The sequence below is a fragment of the Malurus melanocephalus genome, unplaced genomic scaffold, assembly GCF_030028575.1.
Source record: "Malurus melanocephalus ecotype Western Australia unplaced genomic scaffold, MMel_1.1 scaffold_31, whole genome shotgun sequence".
NCBI lineage: Eukaryota > Metazoa > Chordata > Aves > Passeriformes > Maluridae > Malurus > Malurus melanocephalus.
This window is the reverse complement of record NW_026623263.1, coordinates 3,279,197-3,303,597: the sequence shown is the minus strand read 5'-3', so window position 1 is coordinate 3,303,597 and position 24,401 is coordinate 3,279,197. Positions and strand designations below refer to the sequence as shown.

At 41.4% G+C, this 24,401-nt stretch overlaps 1 protein-coding gene across 1 annotated transcript in view; it reads right to left on the bottom strand.

Annotated features, from left to right (window-relative positions):
* Positions 1 to 443: 443 nt before the first annotated feature.
* The window catches only part of CMYA5 (cardiomyopathy associated 5), a 46,186-nt gene continuing 22,228 nt past the window's right edge, over positions 444 to 24,401 (bottom strand). The window contains exons 4-13 of the mRNA XM_057363866.1: positions 24,099 to 24,332; positions 22,242 to 22,264; positions 20,210 to 20,331; positions 16,153 to 16,302; positions 15,050 to 15,196; positions 11,492 to 11,636; positions 3,761 to 3,894; positions 2,872 to 2,971; positions 1,761 to 1,937; positions 444 to 994 (exon numbers count right to left, since the gene is read on the bottom strand). Coding sequence (XP_057219849.1) covers positions 742 to 994; positions 1,761 to 1,937; positions 2,872 to 2,971; positions 3,761 to 3,894; positions 11,492 to 11,636; positions 15,050 to 15,196; positions 16,153 to 16,302; positions 20,210 to 20,331; positions 22,242 to 22,264; positions 24,099 to 24,332 — 1,485 coding nt within the window. The 3' untranslated portion in view covers positions 444 to 741. The remainder of the gene's footprint in view (positions 995 to 1,760; positions 1,938 to 2,871; positions 2,972 to 3,760; positions 3,895 to 11,491; positions 11,637 to 15,049; positions 15,197 to 16,152; positions 16,303 to 20,209; positions 20,332 to 22,241; positions 22,265 to 24,098; positions 24,333 to 24,401) is intronic.

The window sequence follows — 24,401 nt, the reverse complement described above, 5'->3', positions numbered from 1 at the left end:
CATTAAAACCCCTTACCCAACAAACTGAGGATGAAAAATACATTTTTACCACTACTATCAAGTTTCCTCACACCTGCATTTCACACGTAGCTATTCACAAGCACAAATATTTACTGACACAGCCAGGGTAGTCTGCTGTGAGCAGGTTAGGTAGGTGTGGCACGCTTAGACTTTACAGGGCTCATATGAAGAACAAGCTTGGGACTTGCTCATTTTGAAAACATGAGGATTTCTATGTGTCCAAGTTTTCTTAATTTGTGCATTAAAGAGTTGGCAAAAATTTGGACAGGATACATCAATCCGCAGAATGTTTCAGTTTTTGAAAATTTTATGCATTTTCCAAGCGCAGCATCTTGGATTCAGGCTCTGACTGTCCTGGCAAATGACGAGACAATGGCTTTCATGTATTGCAGTGCGAAATGCATTTATTTCATACACGGGTTCATAATTAACTTTAAAAAGACAGCTAGCACTATCATATCTAACAAAACTTCTTTATCCCCTTAGAAGTACTGCTGTGTGTGTTACTAGGTGCATGCTCCATCTGAAGAAGTCGATTTTCTTCCAGGCTCAGGGTGATTATGTGTYTGAGCAGTAACTACAATTACTGATGATGTGAAGGAGAGCTGTGCACATAGCATTCATCAGTGAAGACTAGCTATCCCTTCCTGGCATGCCTCTTCCTCTCTCTATCCCCTGATGCTGTATTTGTCAGTTTTCTGGAAAGGGTGAAGCAGGAGATTAGTTGTGCTTCACGAACTCGGGCAGCTCCATTCCCGTGCACAGGGTAAGCATTCCTGCCTTTTCCAGGGCAAAGGCTGGGTGAGCAGCATCGGTGAATTTGTGCCTGATGGCAAACAGCACCAGTCCTCTCTCTGCATTGAAGAACGACAGCCTGCCACTACTGTAATCCAACAGGATGCCAATCCTGGCCAGGTGTTCTGTCACATGGACATCACTCATCACACCGGTGTGAAGAAATCTGTAAAGAAAGCTGCAGGGAAACGGAAACCAGAACACAGTGAGCCTCCCCACAGCAATTTACCAGAAATAACCTGCAGCTTAATTCCAATCTATTGACAGGTGGCTGCATGCAGCAGCCTGTCACATGGAAACAACATTTTGCTCAGTACGTAGGCAAAGCAAATGAGGCATCACTTCAAGCCCAGCCTGGCACCCCAATGAGCCTTTTCACTTGGCATCGTTGGACCCTTAGAAAAAAAAGCCTTTGGATGTTGCATTTAGCTAATTATGTTCATACAGCTATATGATTTCACATTGAAAAAAGCACACTTGTTTAGATCAAGCAGCCTGGCACTGGCCTGCTAGCACAGACTACCCTAGCACCCTGCAGTCCTGCCACAGTGGCAGGTGAGCACCTACTTCTGCAAAGAGAAAACAGGCAGGAGAAAACACTCCCTGTCAAGKCTTGACATCGTCTGCAGATGGGAATAGGGTCTAAAAGGGCTGCATTTATGGAAAWAAATACACTTCCTGGGGTTTAGTGAAGCTAATCAGGATATGAGCAGCAACAAAGTAGTTCTTTAAGTTTTATTCACTGCCTGGATGAAGGGTGCTAAAATTCTCTGTTTGAGATTAATTGCTTTACAAGGCGTTTTAAACKGAGAAGGTCTAAAGACCTTGTGTAGGTGTCCTTTTCTTATTATTCAAATTTACATAAAGAAAGCTGAAGAATCCCTTCTGTTTATTTTCATGAAGGACAAGTAACTTCCCAAGCAGCTGGAGTGACTATTCTTTACCTGGTTTGTGTAGGACAGCATCGCATGCACCAGGAGGTTTCACTCAGCCCCAGGACACTGCTCYGTGTTATTTCCTCATAGCAAATCCCAATCCTGTAGCTTCTGCAGGCAGAGACAACAATTTCCCAGTAATGACATCCTTGAGCAGGCAGTAGYTCACCCAGGACTGAAGGAAACCTGTTTGTGGAAGAAGCACACAGTAAGGGGAGTGTGGTGGTAGACGAACCATATTGTGGTATTTCTTTCAGTCACATCATGAAGCATCATGTAAAATTACGAATGAATTCTACTCTGTTGTTCTAACTGCAAGGTTTTATCAAAGATTTAACTGAAAGTCTTTTCATCTTTGCACTAAGACAGACTTCTCTAAAAGACCTCAGATTTAGAAGGCTTGCTCCAACTAGAAAGTCTGGCTGTTTTAAGCATAGTCACAAACATCTTGTGTACATTCAGTGGGAACAGCAATCACTTAARGCCGCTTTTAAAAAGCCATGTAAGTATGGCACAAGTTCTACAAGTAAACCTGTGCTTGTCCTGGGACGGATATGAATATGTCAACCCCACTGCTGTGCTCTCTGCGGATAGAGCTAGCCTGGTACAACCATGCTAACATATCCCAGGTGCACTTCCTTGTTCTTCAAAGCCACAATACTTTGGAAAACATTGCCAATAATGTCCTCAAGAGAGAAGCAARCTATGGAAGATGGATTACTTCTATCCACAATATATTAAAAACTAAGCCYACAAATCTGACCTTCTCAGGGCAGCAAAAAATTGCTTTGAGACTCTGATGGATTAAGCAGTGACCATGGGCTGAAACAATTTGAGAAGTCCAAGTAGGTACCWCTGCCTTTGACTTCCTGGCCATTCTTTAGTGCAACACTGAATTCTTCCCAGCACCTACATCAATTCCACCACTGACTTTATTGAGATGTTGCAGCGTTTGAAAAGGGGGTTCAATTGCACAAAGTCTAAGGGGCTGCATAACCAAAATTATTCAGCTTTTCTACAAAAACAGTGTCATGTAAAAGATGCCTACAGGCAAAAAATGAAAGTGAAGGATCCATCCTGAACTCCACAGGACGGTTGTGCTCATCACATTGCTACTCACCCAGTGAGTTTGGTTTTCTCAGGAAGGTGGATCACTGTTGAATTAGAGGAGATTTGTAAAGCAGGATGGGCTGTGTCACTCAGCAGGCGAAATCGAGTTCCTGGTACAATTCATGACAAAGAAACACCAGATCTGAGAGGCTGGCTACATTAACATGAGGTTAAGAATAAAAATGTTAAGCAACAGTTATTGCCATTTTAGCTGGACAGAGTTCTATCTGTTGGCAGGTAGGAGTGACAGAAAATTGGGTGCAAATGCAAATAGTCTTCCATGCTGGGACAGCAGTCTAATATTCAGAAATGCAGACAGGTGATAAAGAGATCTTTAAGAGTAAGTTAAAAAGGTTGAATAATTTTCAACCATTTGCTTTTTTTCAAAATAGCAAATTTGAATTTTGAGGCTGATTTAGAACCATACATAATTTAACACTATTTATCTGGAAGTCTTAGAGTTTGAATCATCCATTACATTTTAAAACTCCTTTGCATACTTCCTCATCACTCAAGCTCCATTAGGTTTCAATTGTGAGAGGTTTTCTTTAAGGTCATGACAACTTTTATCTGATTGTGCTCTGTCAGACTCAAACAAACTGAGATCCCTGAAGCATACTTGATCACTTCATATCTCTGACAGAATTCAACATTTTTGCCTCTGAAGTCACATCAGTTTTTCACAGAACATAAATACACAAACTTCAAGTGAAGTAGTTCCACTTATGGCAGTTTTAAGCAAAAGAAAAAAAAAAGATAAATTTGAGTTAATGAGATAAAAACTCCAATAACTTGGTCAACAATCATATTGGGAACTTCAGATATAATTTCCAAAGAAAAAGGTTTGTCTGCTTTACCCTCCCATCTCATTGTTTTCACAKCAGGAAAGGATGATCTACCTTTAGTAGAGATAAGAGCTGCTTCACTTTGTTCACTTGTCCCAAATGGGTTGACAGCCCTCAGGTAGAAGAAATAGTTCACATTGGGCTCCAGGGATACTTTCAGTTCAGGTTTCTTAATACCAGCAAAAGATCTGCAAATGTTGAAGATACATTAGAATGTATGCAGGCATCCAAATGAGGGAAGACTATTTTATGCCAACAGGTAAGTYTCCTAACAGTATTATTTACCGTTGAATGCATAGTTTACTACTGAAACRACAGACCATACAGAAACTCCAAATGAAAAGGGCAAACACTCTTTTCACAAACTGGGTTATGCATGAGCTTCAGTATTTCACTTGAGGGATTGTCTTCACTTTGTCTGACAAAGTTTCAGGCCTTTGTTCCTGTACCACCTTACCACCCAGCACATTCATTTGGTATAATGATCACTTTATATTCATTTTGCAGCACAATTCATTACATAAAAAAGCAGCACAGAGTCAAATCCTCATCTGCCTTCTGTGGGAAGTCTGCTTTTGTTTCACAAAATTAGTAAGTTTCTGAAGAAAAAACCCAACTTTTAATTAATTCAGTTGCAWGACACTTGTGTTTTCGTTGTCTGGGCACATGCTACAAGTCCAAAGGCATTGATACCCTTACCTRAGGTCACACACAAAATCAGGCTCTTCATCACAGAATCATCACAGAGTGGTGGTTTACTTATTATTAAGAACTTATCACTCACAAATCCTCCAACAACTAAGCCTGGGCTCTGTCTTTGTTGTGGTGCCGTGCCCTCTAACAGGACAGTGCTGCCCTCACACAGTGCTCTGCTTTGACTGTGCCCCACAGTGAGTGCCTCAAAAACCTCAGCCCTCACATCCTCTACGCCAGTGTCCTTTCCAGCAGGAGTCAGCACTCACTCAGTCCACTTCACAGGTGCTCTGAATASCAGTGGAAGGATTTTGGATGGCTAGAAAGATGCCATTTTATTTTCTATATTGTCAGCAGTATGACAGGTTGGCTTAACAAATTCTCATACATTGGATCTTGATTTTACTCACTTTTTGTCTCATATAGTAACAGCAAAGCCAGACAATATACATGGTCTGCATTGTATGCCTTCAGGTAAAGACTGTTTATCTGTATAAAGTAGATAATCTCCTCCCAGAAATGCTYACAGGAACCTATAAGGCTAGTATTTAAATTCAAGAACAGGAGACCTGCCTTTGGAGAGTGAGCAAGACATTTTCCCTTCCACCTCAGGTTTGTGAGTGGAGTCCACGATAGTCTCCCACRTGCAACCAACGCCTCTGTGAGAAGCTAAACTAAACAAATTACCTTTTCCAGCACAAATCGCTGTGACCCAGAGGAGGCAAGGCAGGCGAGTCAGCAGTCAGATCAGATCGTTGCTATTCTTTTGGGGTGACTGTTTTTACGCATATATCCCACSAGAGAGCAGTACAAACTGAAGAATAATCAGTGCTCATCCATCGGGATTTTTCACATGCCTGCTTCTGCTGCATTTATCATATCAAGGTAAAATCTCACAGCTCTTAACACATCAAATTCCTGATTACACCACACAGATTTCTTTCTAGGAGGATGGCATCTTAGAAAAATACTGGTGCATCATCTTTATTAGTCTGTAACAGGTATTTTGTGCTGACAGTTGTCATTAAAAGTGATTGAGAGCATTGAGCAAATGCACTGAGTGTATCTGTGATCTATTCTTTCAATTTAAAGGAATTTCAGAGAGKCCAGGGCTCCGGGATCAGCACAAGACTACTTGCAGGGAATGTGTTACATCAATGCTGGAACTGATGCAGTAAAGATAAGCRGTTGCAAACATGGCATAAAGTGCACAGTTCGGTTCACCCTCATGACTCACCAAGGCCCTGACCACAAGACCACATCAGTGAGGCACTGACAGTACAGCAGAGCAGTCATTTCAAACTGAAAGGTTTAGGGAAAAGGTGCAAGCTGATGAATGCCTGATGAGAACCTGAGCACTTTAGACTTGAGTACAGACGACAAGAGAAAAAAAAAAGATTAATTGAAGAGAATGACAAGATGGGAACTGAGAAAGAAGATACATATGAAAGAARCGAGAGAAGGGGGAAAAAAAAGGATAGAAGCAGAGGCAGGGGATAAGAAGTATGTACCTAAGCTTTGAAGAAATTTGCCCAGGCGTCCTAGGTAAGACTTACCCAACCTGTTCCTTAAAAGCTGCACACTGATATCTTTGATGTGAATCTGAAGCACAGAGCACCAGAGAGGAGTTTTGAGCAACCTGATTACAAGCAAGATGAAGGGAGGATATGCTAAGCTATTCCTCGAAAGCTGTCTGTGGCAATATGTCGATCAGCATGCCTTAAGCACAATGATGCCCGGTATATGTCTTCTGGAAAATGTCATGTAAGTCAGTATTCTTCCAAAGAAATTAGGAGATCTTCTTTTTCACTATGTACTATTTATCAGATGATTCATTAATCAAACACAAAATAATTTCTAAATTCAATTAGACAGTTACATTCTGGTGTAATGGGTAGACACGAGATATCCATACTCTGGATCGCAGAGGTATCTCATAGGTATTTAGAGAACATTTCTGGTCCAGTCATTTGCCAAATAGGGTCAGCCATCAAAGTTCAGACTTAGGTCTCTCACAAATATTAAATTCTCCAAATTAGAATTTGGATGCATGGTTAAATCAGAGAGCAATAGCATGCTGCTTTTCAGTTGTAATAGTGAAACAGAAAAATCTTGACTTTAAGCATATCTGGGCCATAAAACCGTGATCAGATTTTCGAATAGCATTCTCTGCTTGGTAATCTATTTCAGCCAGCTTTAAGCTGCCTAAGAATAAGAGCCCATCAATTTTAGCTACGATTAAGGATTAAAAACAGTCCTGCTGCTGCCAACTAATGAAACAGAATATGCTGACAAGTAGGAATTTCATTTGCTACATTCTGAGCCAGATCCAAGCGCAAAAGAAGCTGCGTGCAAARGAGAAATAGGTCTTGTTATCTACTGCCTCTCCTGTCTAGAGGGCAGGGTGAAGGGGGAGAGGGAATACTGAGAGRTACCCAGCAATCACTCCAGTTTGTCATGTTTTAGATTGATTATGCAAAAGCAGGGATGAAGAGAAGGTATGATTAGTGCTTAGTTTACAGCATGCAGGTTATGTGTAGGAGAAGGCGAGGGAAAATGCATCCTGACTGTGTTGGTGGAAGGCTGTTTGATTTCTGATTTTTTTTTGTAACAGGCATTGCAGATAAATCGTCCTCAAGCTCACCTTAAGTAGTGAACTGTAATTTTGAAAGAAAGAGAAATCCACCTACAACATTTCTAATGTCAGATACTTTCTACTCTATATACACCTGCCCACTTTAGAGATGATTTGAAATGTAATAATGTTGTTATCAAAGTGTTATCAAAGAGGCATCTTTAGCTTAAATGTTATCTTATTTGCACTGTCCTCTCAATTTCTCGGTATTGTGATACAAAAACTAGTGCACAGAAAGGCAAGAATCATTTGAAGTTAAATATTTTAAGTATCTTTTTTCTCTCTCCCTCTCATGGTAAGAGGAATCTGCACGTCTGAAAATCCAATCTCCACATGTCAGGTATATGCTATTTAAAACAGAACAAAAAGGAGTTGCATGTTTCCTCATCTTTAACTTGCCAAGGAATATTATAGTAGCAGTTGTCCGTTGAATCTGACTTCTTTGCTTTTAGGGAAATCTGATGCTGTATTTTCATGCATGTTTCTCTCATCAGCATCCTCATTTATTTAAAGAAAACAACATCTAGGGGATATTGTTTAATACGGCCTGAACCCAGCAAATGATATGCCTTGCAGTGATTCACAACACCCTCTGTGCTATAATTGTCATTTCCACCCCCAAGATCCCACTGAAACAGTACCTCCAGAGCTGTGCTGCTATCACTGATACAGAGCTAGGGCTGAAAGTATGCAAGCTTCTCCAGATACGTGTGGAAGCACACAGAAAGGGTGCACCATGAGTGGAAAAAGCTCCTGAAGCTAAAAATAAAGAGCAAATAGCTCTGAGCTTGCTGCCAGCTGTGCCACATCCTTCTCTTCCTCTCTTCTCCTCAATCCCAGCTCTGGCTGTTTAGGAGTTAGGTCACCAAAACACACCCTGCCTGCCCCTATCTGCTGCGGCAGAGCTAGAGGGAGGGAAGGTTCTGTGGCTCCCACAGCCTGTTTCCCGAGCTAGACAATCATGGACAATCATGGGGGCAATGCAAGAGGGAGACTTGCTCCTCCCATTCCAGCAGGAGATTTGCTCCATAAGGAGTCTAGACTAGAAGTGCCATGTCTTGCATTGTCAGAGAGGCTGACATTCAGCAATTTCCACTTGCACAAGCTCACCACATACTGCACTAATTTCTGCCTCCCTGTGCCTTACGGATTTTGCATGATGTGACACAGGCTTTCTATCTGAACAGCCTACATACCTAATCCCTGGACTACATTTCTCACAGCTTTCCATCTTCCACCCACAACTCCATTGACTTCTTAACATAAAGAGGCTGAACAGTGAGAAAATAGCAGAGCTCTTGAAACTGAAAGAAACATTTCAAAGCATCCCTCATAAAGATTCCGTAAAAAGATTCAACCTGGGAAGGAGCTTCARAACCATTGCAACAAGCCAGGGACTCATTGCCGACAATTTAAGATGATTTTAAATGAAATCATATCCCTCAGATAGCAAGCTGGCAAGAAGAGAGAACAGAGAAGGGAAAACGTAGATCTGGGTGGAGTTTTTTTGGTTGGTTTTTGTATGTTTTGATTGGTTGGGGTTTTGTGGTTCTTTTGTTTGATTGCTGTGTTTTTGACAGTATTTGAAAAGAAAATTTAGTGAGGTTTCATTTCCAGATGTGSTTCAAATTCTCTCCGTGGGGAGCTGGGACTGCTCCAAGGATGTTCTTGGAGATTTTCAAAAGCATCCTAGGCAATGGCTCTAGGGGGCCCTGCTTGATCAGGGGTGTTACTATAGGTGATCTCCAAAGTCCCTTCCAACCCCAACCATCATGTGATTCTTTGGCACGCTGAAGTATACAGGGTGTTGCTTTAGACCACATGTCCCTAGCTGTTCAATGAGGGCACTTCTCCCTGCTTGTTCCCTTGGCAGTGTCCTTTACCTTGGGTGAGCTCCCAGAATGACATCTGTGAGAGCAGCTTTGTAGGATGGGACCACGCTGCCTTCTCCAGGACTTTTCCTGAATGTTCTTCCCTGACCTGTGCTTTCACACTGCACCCCCCGCAGCAAATTAATGAACCTTCTAAGGTTGCTGAGAAATGTGTTTGAACTCCCACCCAGGGACTGGGAAATTGCCTAGCTGCAGGGCTGCTGCAAACACAAAAGGCACAGGCTGTGTGTGAAAGGGCTCCACATTTGGCTGATCCCCGAGATGAATGTTGCTCAGGAAACATGCAAAGGACAAACTCCAAGCTTTCAAAGAAGAAAAAAAAAAAAAAAAAAAAAAAAAAAAAAAAAAAAAAAAAAAAAAAAAAAAAAAAAAAAAAAAAAAAAAAACCAAAAAAACCCCAGAAGAATCTACTAGATTTGAGACCAAAATTCTGGGTGTACATAGAGTTAAGAGTTTTATTCTGCCCAATACAGATACTTGGCTTCTAGTGAAGTTAATTGACTTCTAGTCTACTTGATTTCTAATCCTAAATTGCGCGTTGGGGGCCTTTGATACGAGTGATACAGGCAATGTTCTCCATCTACAAGTGGGCTCTCTTCCCCTCAACTTCATGAACTATCTTAAACAGAAATTTTTCCTTTCTCCACACCACTTGTGATGCTACAGAAGATTTCCATGTCATTCTTAGRGGGTTGACTTAGGAAAAAGAAAGAGGGAAATTGTTTTCAGGGAAAATAAGTAGCAAAACAGTGTCTTTTTGACACACAGAAAGAGGTCAGGGCTCTTCTACAAATAGAGAACTTTAAACTAGAGCAATTCTGTTAAAATTCATTATTTTGTCCTGTGGGAAATTTTCACACTTGTCACAGTAAAAGGCCAGCTTATGCCAACAGGGAGCACAAAAAGTCAAATGTGACTCAGTATAATTATAAACACGTTACATTTTACACTTGAGAGGTCACTTGAGAAAGCAAATGGATCTGTTCTGGAAGTTTTCTTGCCACTTTTATCACCACACAAGAAAACACTTTGTGTTACCAACACTTTGCTCACGGATTACAGAAATCAGCAGTTTCTGGTTTAGTTTTGAGAAAAGAAGTCCATTTCAGACAACAGCATAGAAATTTGAGGGCAAACAGCCAGCACAGGTATTGGGAGCACCTCCATTATGTTTGACCAACAGCAGCTTTGGCAGGTTGACAGGGAACTGATGGCCACATGAAATATGTACGAAACAGGCAGGTCCCTCTGAGAGGCGGAGAACGGGCGAGACCTCTCCTTGACTGCAGTAACGCAGAACACTGGTACTGCATGAYAAAAAGTCTCCCACCCACACAGAAAATTTTAATTTCAGTTTTCACCCTACTTTTTAAAGGAGCAACACATGCACATTTTCGCAGTTGTACATCTCTGCTAGAAAGTTATGACCACTTTAGTCCACTTAACTAATTCTGACTGCAGGGCATGGAGACCTTCCYTTCTCTTCATGGAGCTCTTCCCTCTCTGTCCCACTTCCATGATGTTCATGTGAACTACCCCACAGGTAAAGACCTTAGGCGGGCTCCTCAGGGGGTGAAGAAGACAACCTCAGCTGGGCTGAGGCTCTTCCACAGGCTCCTGTATGGCAAGTCACCCCTCTCCATTTCCCCAAACTTCWCAGACCTTTGCAGCTGTATTTTGCTGGAATATTTTTTGTCACTGTTTTTAAAAAGCAAACAAACAAAAAACCCCAAGCCCCAAGGACATCCAGATTACTGTGTAATTCCCTGCCTACAGCTGTGAGGTTGGAACTAGATGATTTTTAAGGTCTCTTCCAACTGAGGCCATTCTAAGATTCTACAGTTCTGCACCAATTTTCTCTTTATTTCAGCACAGTGCATAATTTCATGGCTCAGTGGTGCGGACACCCTTCCTTGTCCTCTCCTCTATGCAGCAGAGGCTCAGCACAGGGCAAACCAGAGAGGGTCTGGCATAAACAGCCACAGCTCCGAATTTCAAAGCTGCTCTTGGAGCCCTGTGGCATGCCAGCACAGCCAGGCTCAGCTGTGTGTGGGGAGGCATCGGCCCGCACGTCCAGACAGCACAGATGGGTCACTGCTATTACTGGGACACCCGCATCGCCCTCTCTACGCCCAAAGCTGACTTCTGTCTTGTTCTCCACACAGCAAAGAGCGAAATGGGCCCTGCTCCTCCATCACACGCCTTCCCGGGGAGCTGCCCTGCCTTGCCTTGCCCCGGGGCCGTGGCAGCTGCGGAGCCGCGACTGCTTTCCCGGTCAGCACATCCCGAAACTTCTGGTTGATTACAGACAGCACAATATCTCCAGGGTTTTGGCCCCAAACGAAAGGGATTGTCCGGTTRAGCAGAATAAAAAGGAAGTATTTTTTTGTCTCAGCCTAATCTCACAGATTAGTGCCTGCCCCTTAAATTCCTCAGCACACAGAAGCAGATTTCTTCSTTGCGTGGCTGCAGGCAGAATAATCCCTTGCGTAATGCCCCGCGGGGTGGGGGCGGTCACCAGCGGCTGCCTAATCTGACCAAGGGGCTTTAGGCTGCGGCACTGACCTGAGACCTTCGCCCTCCGGCGAGTGCTGCCGGCAGTATTCCACGATGAAGGACTCGGCGGACACGGACCCGGCTCGCCAGCGGACGATGGCCGTGCCCCAGCACACGGTGCAGTCCTCGGCCTTGATGGTGGGCACGGCGGGCGCTGGGGACACAAGGACACGTCAGCCCTACTGCGAGCAGGGTGCCCGGAGGGGGATCTTGCCGGGGAAACAACAGTCGCTTCCTTAAAACCCACGCGATAGTTTTTTCCACATTCAGCAATGATCTTTTGCTTGTTTGTGTTTGAGTGACAGAGGGGTACATTACAGGGAAAACAAAGAAGGAGCACATGCTGGGAAAGTCGCTGCGAATATTTGTGCATTTGTCATATCCTCAGAACAGTAAATTTTTATGCCTTTCCTGAAGCATGTTTTCCTCATTTCTGCCAATCTGCAAGGAGCRGAGCACCGAGGCAGCACTGCCTACAGCTCTCCCTGCATCACCTCAATCCTGTCCTCAGYAGCCCCTGCATGAACTGCATCAGAAACGAATGTGCTGCTGCAAAAATGACAGGGAGATGCTGACTTTCTGTTTAATTATGTCCTGGTTATTTTTGCAGTGCTAAAATTTGGTCCTGTAATTTCTCCTTTTTAGAGATTCTGTTTAAGAGCTACAGGCCCAACTGCAAGACAGAAAACAGAATGTAAAGAAGTGCACTAGCTGCAAGTAATCAAAATCTATTGTATGAAACTGCACAGTCAACAYTGTAGAATGAAAATGGATTAGTTGTATTCTCTTTTCCTATTTTTTTTCCTATTCTGGGAAATAGCAACAGAAAACACCTTACAACCTGTTGTGAAACTCACATAAACAGTCCTGATACCAATTCTAAAAGAAACTTTATTAATTAAAGAAAAAGAGAAGGTCAAATAAATTAATTTTACTTTTGGGGTTCTAAATAGGAGGCCTAAGACAAAAGTAGGGATTAGGCAATTTTATGACAAGATTATCTAATAGAATGGCAAGAGAGGTTCCAGATGCTGGKTTTTTTTTTAAGAAAAATGATTTGTTGTTACTAGAAAAGGAAAGAAAAACATCCACAAGTATTTAACAGTTTCCTGGCTTAGTGATAATCAGGAGGCTAGCAATTCAGGTTAAGATTTACTTTATGTTTTACTCGAGGAGCAGCTAATGTATGTATTCAGCAGAACAATGCATTTGTGGGATAGAGCATCACCTGGTAATATTTTTTTTGCAGGTTCCTTAGCAATGAAATCCCTTCATTCTCTTGTGATATATTTGAATATTGACTGTTTCTAAATGTTTCTTTCCTCAAGAATTAAAAATTATTAGCTGAATCCCCTAATACCTGCATTCASCAGCTCGCACACATATCTGTGGATGTGCGAACAGTATGTCACAAGACATCAAGCTTTTTAACTATATTTTGAAAATATCTGTCTAAAGAGTAGTTAGAGTGAGCATACCAGAGAAAGCTGTTACTGTGCTTCTGAGATTTTTTTTAACAAATTAATTGCAGCTAGAGTACATAATCTAATTTCATTGTTAATATTCCAGAACTCATATAAGTGATTGTATGTGGCCAACAGGGTGAGAATCACGCAGGTTTTGAGCAACAGCAGAAGGTGAATTCACTTCTGTGTCTTTAGGATTGCAAGGAGAGATCATCAGGACATCATTGTGGGTCGGGATTGGAGTCGGGTGGTAGASAGGTTATCTCCTGCCTTCAGCTTCATTCCCTCACAGAAATTACTGTTTGGAAACAGTGCTCCTCAGTGGAGGAAGGACAAGCTGTGACYCTGGGAGGTGGAGGTGCATGCGTCAGGGGTTTCTGGGGTGATGCTACAGCAGCATCCATCTGCATTCCCCACAACTCTCCAGGCTACACTAACACTGCCACAGGTGCAGGGGTAACAAATTTTGTTGGGGTTCCCAACAACTGGAAGMGTCACAGCTTTGTCCAGCTACCGATGTGTATATTCTTATAACTTCATATGACAGCAAATTATTTCCTTGTATGTGCCAATTACTGAATTACTAAAGTTCTGAATTACAAGTTCTGAATTGCAAAAAAATAAACTCTACATTCTTGCTTCTGAGTTCATTGGGTTCCTTGAAGAATTGAAATATTTTATCTTTATATCATAGCAGCTGAAGAACTGATTTCAATTACTGGTGCTTACCTTTCTGCCTTTGGTGTTGAGGAGATGCAGCAATTTTGCATCAGTCAGTGCTCCGCAGTGTCCCCACGAGTTCATTTGGGGCTCGTGCACTCCAGACGGAGTTCAACRGAGCTTTAGGGAAGGTGTTTAATAAACCCACACTGGATCTAATTTATTTGTTTTCTCAAAGAAATAGGCTGAAGAAAGCCTTCAAAAACTCTTGTAAATTAGCTTTTTTTAGAAGGCTTCAATTTTTGGAAAGAAGTATGGTGAGCCTGACACCAACAGACAAAGAGATTTCTTTCAAATAATTGTTTCAGAGAGATGAACACCCCCTTTTTCAATTGTGATTTATTAGCTAGTAGTAACTCATCATTATTTGTGCATGTGTCAGAAAACTGCACTGTGTTCACAGTTGCATTGCTGAGGCCAAAGATTTGAATTTCCACTTTGAGTTCTCTGGAAAGTAAGCTTTGTTAAAATATGAAACACAAATTAAGTATTGAGGAGAATTATCAACAGATTTGAAGTCTAGTACATTAAGCAAAAGACTTGAAGCTGTGCTTGCTGCCAAGTGATTTCGACAAGAAATTCAGTGTGGTACGGAAGCTTTTACTATGAAATTGTTAAATATATTTGCCTGTATTTGTGCCTGCAGGAATGGAATAATTGTTTTTATCCTGTAACACTGAAAAAAAATTGTCTGGCAGGAGGGCTTCAAACACAAGGATGCTTCTCTTTGCTTGTAATTCAAGAAGCAATAGTTTTGCCAATACAAATTATTAAAGAAATTAATGTTCAGAAAAATTAATCAGTCAAATGAAGCTCATAAGCAATACTCATCTAATTACTCATCCTTATTTATACTAGTTAAACAACAGCAGAGCCTCTCAGCCACACCTGAGATCTGTGTCCCACTGAGCAAGACCCAGCATGTAATCTCAGTAAAGCAGTCCTTCCCTCAAAAAATTAAAATCCCTTAAATCAATGCAACATAGATGTATTCAGGCAGATGGGAGAGAGGCAAAACACGCAGCCATCTCCTCCACTGTGGGCAGGAGAGGGAGAAGCAGCAGGGGGCAGCCAGGTGGCTTTCCCAGAGCTTCCCTGGAGCACTGCAGCTCACTCAGAAGATAAGTACATAATGTGCTGCCCTGATGCTGCAGCCATGGGGCCTGATGCTGGAAACATCTTCCGATTTGAATGCCTSCAAGTTTCCTCTCAGGAGCTATTATTCCACTATCTCTTAGCAAACAGGGAAATGACCGTGAACAGCCTGCTATCTGCCAGATGGGCTAAATGAAGCAGCTTCTTCTGTGTCAGTAACAGTTTGGACTAAATTTGTCTAAGGACCTGAAACTTATAATAATGAAATGATAAAATATGTACATACCTGTTTTAAAAATGGCTTTTTCACTGGGTAAGCTGCAGCCTGTGCCATTCACAGCCATGACCCACACACTGTAGCAGCGATCTGGCTCCAGGTCCTCCAGAATGCARTGGCTCTCTTTCACTGTCACTCTGTACTCTTCCACTAAGGCTRGGAGAACACACACATGCATGGACATCACCCTCCTGTCTGCACTGGTAGGGCTTACAACTGAGCCTCTCAAATAGCATATCAAACACAGTGAATTAAAAAAATCCAGAAATCATTACTAGCTAAGACCTCCATATTTCACTCTGACTTGCTTTTGAGTGGAAGTTTTTGACGTGCCCTTGCGTTGAGCGTACACGAATGCCATTGATGGCAAGGGGAGATTATCTCCCTCAGCCCTACTGAGGATTGGACTGCAAGTTTGGGATGTGCAACCTGCAGTTACCAACCTCTGCAACTGCAATTTCTCATGATAAACTATATGGCCCTTAGCTATAAATTACCTACAATAAAAAGCCTTTAACATCCTTGTTAACATATATGCACACATGGATTTGTGCATAGCGTGCTCACTAAAAGTGTCTTTATGTTCTGCTTTGAGCTTTTCAATGAATGAGCATTTCAATACCCTTTATTCAATTTCAGTTTTTAACATTTGAAATATTTTTTCTATATGTGGAGATACTGACTGCATTTCCCCAATGCTTTTTCAGTGAGGACATACTTCTGAAGCACATGCAGGGCCCTAAAAACCGAATGAAACCTGTCCCCTTGGGAGCTCCATCTGCAGCCCCCATGAGTACTCATGGTCAGCATGGACACATCCTTTCTGATGGCCAAGCATCATCATGAAAAGGCAGCACAACAGGTGAAAACAACTGCCCTTGTCTTTCCAGACCATGATTATCTTGCATTTGAGAGGACAAAGGGGAGGAGAAGAAACASCAGCTTCCTTATGATCTCCTCGACCATTGCCTATCTTTAGTTCTATACATGAGGCTTCACAGCCATTCTTGTTTCCATGTCSTGGGCATTCCCCTGCAGCTTATCCTCCCCTCTGCTTACCCCAGGCCAGGCAGAAAGGACTCCTGCAATTGCAAAGGCAAGACCTTACGCACCCCCTGCATCTTTGCTGGCTTGTGGCTCCTCCATGCAGTAGACCTGGAAGCAGTCGATGGTGTCCCCGTCACTCACAGCCCAGTAGACGGCAATGGAGGTGCTGGTGGCCGAGTTTGGCTCCTGAGGTATGACAGTCGGGGTCTGTGGGACTGAGAGGGAAATCTCCCATGGTTATACACGCTCCTGTGTTTTCAGCCAAATTACCTACAGATTCATAAGTCAACCCAATTGCTTGTTTTCACTCAGGTTGCTTATATCCACGAGTACAGCCAGGAAATAAAGAATACTGGTGCAGTTTTAGTGCAACAGGTCCTCATAAACCAGGAAGAGAAAAAAATATCTGCGCAGCATTGGAAGGCCCCCATGTCCCTCACAATCTGGACAAAATAAGATGCAGTTCTACTAATGGRACCACCCAAATCCAGCACAAAGCTTGTGCCCACACCCTACTCCAGGGAGATGTGTGTACTGATCCCAGAAATGTGGGCAGAGGGAAGGATCTGCCACATCAGGCTCCCTGCAGCCTCGGCTCCACCCTGCCCTGGGATGGACTCCTACTGCACAAACAGAAATTGGCACTCCTTCCTGCCACAGTCATTCCTCACAGGCCCAGGGGACTGAGAATGCTTGGGGTGCAGGTGCACCTGAACTCTGCCAAAGCACCTGAACCCCAAGCATTCTCAGTCCCCTGGGCCTGTGAGGAATGACTGTGGCAGGAAGGAGGGGCAGCCAGGATCATCCCTCACAAAGTGCTTCAAAGATTTCCMGGGCTCCCCAAATTTCACTCAAACTTTGTCTCCTGATCGACACAGATCCAACCGCAGATGAGATATTGTTCTCCTCTGTGATTATGTCATAAAAGAGAGGGAGGGGAAAGAAAGAAGCAAAAAGCCCCAAAAGATGGTAATTGTTAAAGTGATTGCAGGGAACGAAAATACATGGTTCTATTTCTTCACCCAGTAAATTTCCATATTTCATGAATCCTCTTAGAATCTCAGCAGAAAGCTTTTGCTTTCTTTTCAGTTATCTTCACAGTAATGATGATGATGATCCCCTGTGGCATGAACAAGGCAAATGCAGATGCTGGCTGTTTCCTTATGATTTATACAGAGAGCTACCAGTACAGTAGCATTACATCTGCTTCCCATTGAAAAAAAAATTATCCTACTCATTGCTAAAAACAATCTTCATTTTGTCTTTTGACTGCATCTAGAGCTGGCAATTAAAAAATTTATCATCTTTAGGAAAATACTTCCTTTCAGTGGACGTGGTGGGAAAACCATTTTTTTTCCCCATGAAGTTGCCTAGAAACCACTATTTTTGATCACAGAAACCCCACAGTTGCAAGACTTATTATTATGCCAAATCTGAACAGAAGCTCTTTACTGAATGAAACTTCTGAAAAAAAAAATTGTGGATCAAAATTCAGTTCAGCAACATTGAGAAACATTTGATTTCTAATTTCCTTTTGCATGATATGAAACAATTTGAAAGGAAGCAATTTTAAAATGAGCTGAACTATTCTCTGAACTATACAATTTTTATGCATTGTCCTTTTTTAAGTTGACCCTTTAAAGTGATTTTTAATCAAAAAATGAGGTATTTGCRATACAAGTTTGGCTAAATGGTATTTTTCAACACAAAAATGGGGTATGTTCTCATCAGTTCAGTTTTCATTGAAGTGCTGTGGCATAAGGAAGTTTGCTGCCCTGCTACCTAATCTCCATAGCCCCTGGGAGAAAAAGGATAATTCATATGTTTCCCGATATAATGAGAAACAACATTTCCTTGGCTTTGTGTATTTGAAGAAGGAGAGCAGAAATATTCATCTGTGACTCTATTGGAAATTTTTTTACAATCGGCAAAGGTCCTCACCTTCCAGTATAAAAGGACAGGACTTGCAGTGGGCTTTGTAAATAATAATTTTTAAATTTTTTAATTATTCCCACTCTTCTATTCCCAAGCAGAAGCTGGGTTYCATTATGCTCAACAGCATGCTACAACGGTTTTTTAATGCAAATACATTTGTGAATGGAAATGGATTACATGAAAGGAGGAAGAATTTGAGGGAAAAGGGCTTTGCATTAGTGGATATGGAAAATTTAGAAATGGAGGGCATTTTGAAAAAAAAGATGTTTCTGAAATAGTGAAAGTAATATTCTGTGGAATTGGTCAGTAAAACACTGTACTTGCTGAAGGAAAATATATGGATTGAAGAAACCTGGCACATTCATATGCATTTCATCATATGGCTTCAGTCAAATAAAATTCTGAGTGTCTGAAAATTGTCTCCACTATGTGATAAATTATGTATTCAAGCTATTTAATTCCAAATCAAGTTTCATGTATACATGTAACACTATTTTCTTTCAGAAAGGGTATGACCTTGAAAAACAAACTATCAAATGAATAAGAAAAAACACCCCAATTCTTTTTGTCTGCTGCTTGCCAAAGTAAAAATCACTTTGCAGTAACAGTGAAGACAGAAAACTAGATATGTTAGAGATTAAGTAAACATAAAGGATAAAGTGCTTTGAAGATCTCTTGCTAGTGGACAATTACTCATTTGCAGTTTGTCATAGCAAACTGGTCTGGAGCCAGCAAATACAGWAGCTGATGCAAACTAACCCAGAAAGCAGATTTCAGCAGTTTAGGGAAGTATGTGTAGGAGTGGCTTGTAGGAAAAGGAARTATGTGGATCTGTCCTCCTGTATGACCTTGCCAGCAGGCAGCAGCCTAGGAGGAATGAACGGTTGCACCCATGGGACTGCAAGAGGAAGTTTAGGAACTGAGCCAAGACACACAGCACATTTACACCAGCAAGTTAACCGGCAGTGTGAGTTACAAAAAAGTTCTTTTTATCCAACTTCCTAAAAAATTGACACTGCGATAATGCTGCATGCACAAATGCCTGTCCAGCTTCACCTGAGAACTTCAAATGCCACAGGCAAATTCATACAAATCTGACATGGACATTGACATCTCAGCTATATCTGAGGTCCTCTAGGTCTAATAAAATTAGTGGTGTGGAGGAGAGAGACAATCTCCCCATACTGCTAAGTGCACTCAGCCCTTATTAAGACACCAGAGAGTTTGCACAAGGTGGGCACTTCTCCAATGTCCCATTAGTCTCTTGAAAATCCAGCCAGTGAACAAAGCACCTTAGGGAATTTAATGGTCTGGTTTCAGCCCTCAGGGATCAACCACATGAGAAAGAGGCTTCACTTCAAAAGCCAGGGAGTGACTATGATGGCACTGGTGCATGTGGTGATGAATGSGAGGCCACAAAGCAGGACAGTGAGATGAGAGATCCCTAAACCAGTGTTCTCTTGGAAAAGAAACTCTGGAGTGAGGTCCCATTATGAAGAAAATTTGTCCACAAAATGGTACTGACAAGATCTTCGTTGACAGCTATCCAGGTCTACAGAGTACACCTTTATATGCAGGCAGAGCAGAAAGCCCAGTCAGGCTTTTTCAAGGACATGAAATAACAGATAGAGATAAGTAAACCCCTTTATCATTTGCAGTTTTCACTATTACCCTCCCAAGCAGAGGCTGTGTCCAGCTGTAGTTACTCCCTTTGCCTTCAAATCCCTTGGGATTTTCAGGTGCCTCAATTCACTTGTGATAAGTCGCAAGGCCTCAGCCATCAACCAGAACTCTGCTCTCTTTCCCATTCTGGGGATGTCACCCTCAGAGGAAGAGAGCTCAGGAGACCCTTTGATTGCTTCTATCTCTGCCAGCAAGGAAAAACAACTTCTTTAGCCTTGGGAGATTTACAGATTGAGACCTTCAGCTTGTCTGAGCTACAGATGTCTGAAATGATGTAATAATTCCCCAATTTAGCACTTCTCTCTCTGTTGCTCATGTTACTGTACCTACTATAAGCCAAACACTTGTGCACAATTAAACTTCATTTTACATTCAACTCTGATTGCTAATTACACAGTTTGCAAATTTATACTTCACAAATAGATTCCGTTTTTAGCTTCCTAAAGTTTCCAAAGCATTGCCAAAATGTTAGCTTTTGTAAAGACGCTATCCAGAGTTGCTTACCAGGCACGTGTTGTAGGGAGTGTTGGTTGCTTTGTCCTGGACTGTCTGCATAGTGCTCAAACAGTGAAAAAGCACTGGGCACCTTCTCTAAAGAGAGGGTGGTATCCATCGCAGAAAGTAACCTAGTTGGAAGAAAACACATATTTGTCCATATAAATAATTGGTGGCATTGCATAGTTTTCCAAAGGCCAGAAGCAAAGACCACATGACATGTGCTTCTCTAAATATTTCCTGTGAACTTGAGGACAACATGCAAGGAGAAGCTGTTTCCCTGATTTTGAAAACGTAGACCACACTGCAGTTTCGAATCAGGAGCACAGTGAGAGTACACATGATCTGTTTACGCTTAACCCATGAGAATGTGAGGACTTGGAAGTTCACAGCAAGATTCTCAAGAACACAGGGTTTGGGCTTGCTAATGCTGTGCCTTTAAAGGTTACAAACCTTAGAGCTAACTACAGCACCTGACTCCTGAGATGCAACGTAAAGCAGCTGCTTTGTGGCAAGCCAAAAAAACATGAGAAGGAAGATAGATTCCACTTAATTAGCCCTATTTGCTGGGCTTATTAAATGAAAAAAAAACAAACTCAAAACATTTTTAACTGTGGGACAGAAGCAGCCTCAAGAAGTGAAAAACAATCTTTTTTAATTAATCTGAATTTTGTCTTTCTCCCTTTCATTTTTTATTCCAGTCTCTGAAGTAGTTACTTATGCATAATCTTAAAGCACAACAAATATAAAATACACTTCCTTTGGAAAAGCATGCATTGTTAAATAGACTTGTTCATAACCTATTTTAGATAGTCAGTTATTATCAAACAAAAGTAATAACCAGGCACCAACCAGGCCCATGCACCAAACAGAACAAACTTTATTGTGTATGTAAACAAATAAAGAACAAGTGGACAGAAAGCCCTGGAAAACTGCTTTGTTGCATTTTACCTGCTCTGATATTATGCAATAAACCGAAGGCAGATACATGGCCAGACGGTTTCACTTGCAACAGGTGAGCACAGATTTACAGTCCTAATTCTGGAGATTAATAGAAACCTTGGAGAGGCGTTTGGCACATTCTCTTCAGAGCGCTCTAGTGAGGTTGTGATTTGACTGCAAACTGAAACCCTGGTGTCAGTGCTATAGCCCAGTCCATGTCAGCATATCCCCGTGCTGGCTGAGGCAGCACTGGCAAAGGTATGTTTGATATGCGCTCGCAATGCCCAAACCCTCTGGGGAAAGTCGGGGGTGCTGCGGTGGGCACTGCAGTTTTGGGGACTTGCATAGGAGAAGCCTGCAGCCAACTGCTCTGAATGTTTTCCCTTCACCCTAGAAAATTTATTGGGGAATGTAGGGTTATGATTGAACACTTCTCTCATAAAGGCAGGGACTCGCCAAAATAACTCCCTCGAGAAAATCCTACATGGCAGAGAACTGTTTGTGGTTGTATGCATTTACTGGTGTGTGCAGGCAGACCATGATGCACCAGGGGTGAGGAACCCTCACCACTGACACATCCTGAATCAGACASCTCATTGTCTCCTAGTAAGGTTTTGAAATCTACTTAATCTCATTTTTCTGGAGTTGTGTTCAGAAACATAGTCCAGCAACCTGTGTTGCTTTGTATTATAACCTTTCAGAGACCAAGTGATACAGAACCCGACTAGTGAAAAAAAGAGACTTACCAGTGATACGTCTGATCAGTCTGAAAGGTGGAAGCATGGTCAAAATGGATTTTGTATATGCACGTATAATAAAAACTACAATGAGCATCTGTTTAAAAATGTCTGTGTAGAGGTTTAAAATTGAGCTGGTGTTGTAATGTGCTGTTTTTTTAATTAATATATTAAAGAACACATGCAAAACATTCAAATCCAGTCAGCCACAGCAGCAAGTATAAAACCACTTATCTTAATTTCGTTATTTGCAAGGTTTACAAAAGTAGCTCTGATTACTAGTGGTGTGTTTTCAAAGCTTGCAAATGAAGCATGCAGGCCTAGTGGCTCACTGCRGTGCACTTAACCTGTACTTCATGTACCTTTTGTTCAGTTCTTTAGATGACTAGAGGAGTAAGAAAATAAATATGTTATCAATGTTCAAAAGCCCCAAAATGCTGAAAATCATGATCATGATCATCTAACAGTCTTTTTACTCTCCACAGACATAAAACACACAGCTTTACTGACTTGTGCAGAATGCTACACATTCACACCAGCAGAGAATTTGTTTCCTTAGGAAGATTTCACTTCAAAGCTCTGGCTCAGCAGGGCATTAGAGTATAAATCTCGTTTTAAGTGCCTGAAGGTTTATTATTCAATATCTAGGTTTAAAGACCAGAACACAGTCAAGTACTTTCTTAAACCAGGACTTTTAGAGAAAGAAATCACTTGCACATTAAGAACAGTTAAATCCAAATTCTGGCTAAAATGTCCTTCATAACTTCTTGTTACTAGACACTGTGTGAGATTTGTACTTATAGAGGAGGAGTTTGTCCCATACCCCAGAAATCTTCAATTAATATTTCCTGGCCTGAACAAAAAAGTTCCTGTCCTTTATCATTAACAGAAGGGAACAGGGAATCCAATAATTTTCACAGCTGCACAAAACAATCAGAGATTATGAAGTTATCTTTTTTTCCAAAGCATTGATTCTCCAAAATCAGGAAAATAATCTACATTTTTCATCCATCTCAAAATTACCAATCTATCACAACATTCACTTGGTTACAGAATACTAAGACATTGTGTGGCACGGAGTAGGGAAGAAAGCCAAATATTGGTCCAACTTTTCTGTAGTTGCTGGGGCATATATGGGCTGGGCACTCATATTTTGAAAGCAGATTTGTGAGTGATCAGTCCTTTAGACAATAATTTGACCTTTTTATTCTGGCATTCCTGGATAGCTTCTCTGCAACTGCTAGGCCTCATGCTAATTCCATAATGGGAGAAGATTATTATTCCAGAAGGTCCATCCTCTTTGAGACTGTTAATGCACTTGTGGAGAGGAGAAGGTACCATGGCTCACTTAAGGACAAGTCTTGAAGCAAAAGAATAGCACTGTTGGACCCAGAGCCTATAACACTCTCTGAACAAAGTTTAGGACTAATGACTGTACGAGTTAGGTATGTCAAGTTCTGCAGATTCACTGGAGATGTTTCTAACATTCAGAAAGGACTTTAGAGACTTGCAATTCACATGCACAGCCCTCAGCCTGTCTGACTGACATGGTTTCACCGAAGTCAGCAACCAAGGAGGACACAGCCCCTCACTGTTTTTCAACAGCAAATATTTATCACAGCCTCAGCAATTTGAGTGCATAAATTCTGCCTGTCTGCTCATTAAAAAACTACCCCAAAACAGCAACAAAGCCCCAAAACAATAACAACACACAACAGAAACCCTACAGCCTAGAAACAATTCTACTTTTCAATTACATTTTCTTGTTTCAAAGATCACTTTTTTGTTGTTTATTATCACACATAATATGTATTTTATTTTTCATAGAGTAAAATATGTAAGTACTCTCACATGTCTTACTTCTCAGTGAATAATTAATTCCAGGTATATTATCAAACTGTCTTTTCACCCTCTTACAAAACAGACAGAAGCATTTTAGTAGCATAAGTCACGTTTTTGTCCTGTGCATCATCTTTACAGTTCTCTCTAAGAATTCCCACATCAAAAGCAAATGATCTGGCAGTTTCAGAATGGAGTAGCTGAGCTAGCAGGACTTAGCTATCTTAAAAAAAAAAAAAAAAAAAAAAAAAAAAAAAAAAAAAAAAAAAAAAAAAAAAAAAAAAAAAAAAAAAGTAAATAACTCATTGAGACCCTAGATACAGAAGTCCTTTCCTAACTAATACTGTTAAAGCTACAGCATGAAAGCCAATTCTACTTACATTTAGGAAAACAAATCCATCCACTTCATCTGTTTCTTTTACTGTGGTCTCCAAAGTTTCCTTTGCTGAGTCAACAGTTTGCTGGAAATTTACCATCTGCTCATACAGGTACTCCATTTTCATCTTCTTCACTTCCTCAAAGTTCTCTGATTTCTCATCATATTGTGCTACCACTTTCTTAAGCATTTCTTCATTCTGCTTTTCCAGTAAGTCTGCATTTTTCTTACAGTTTTCCTGCAGAATAAAATGACAACATTTAATGAATACACAGAAATTGTCAATTACCCATACACAAGCCATCCA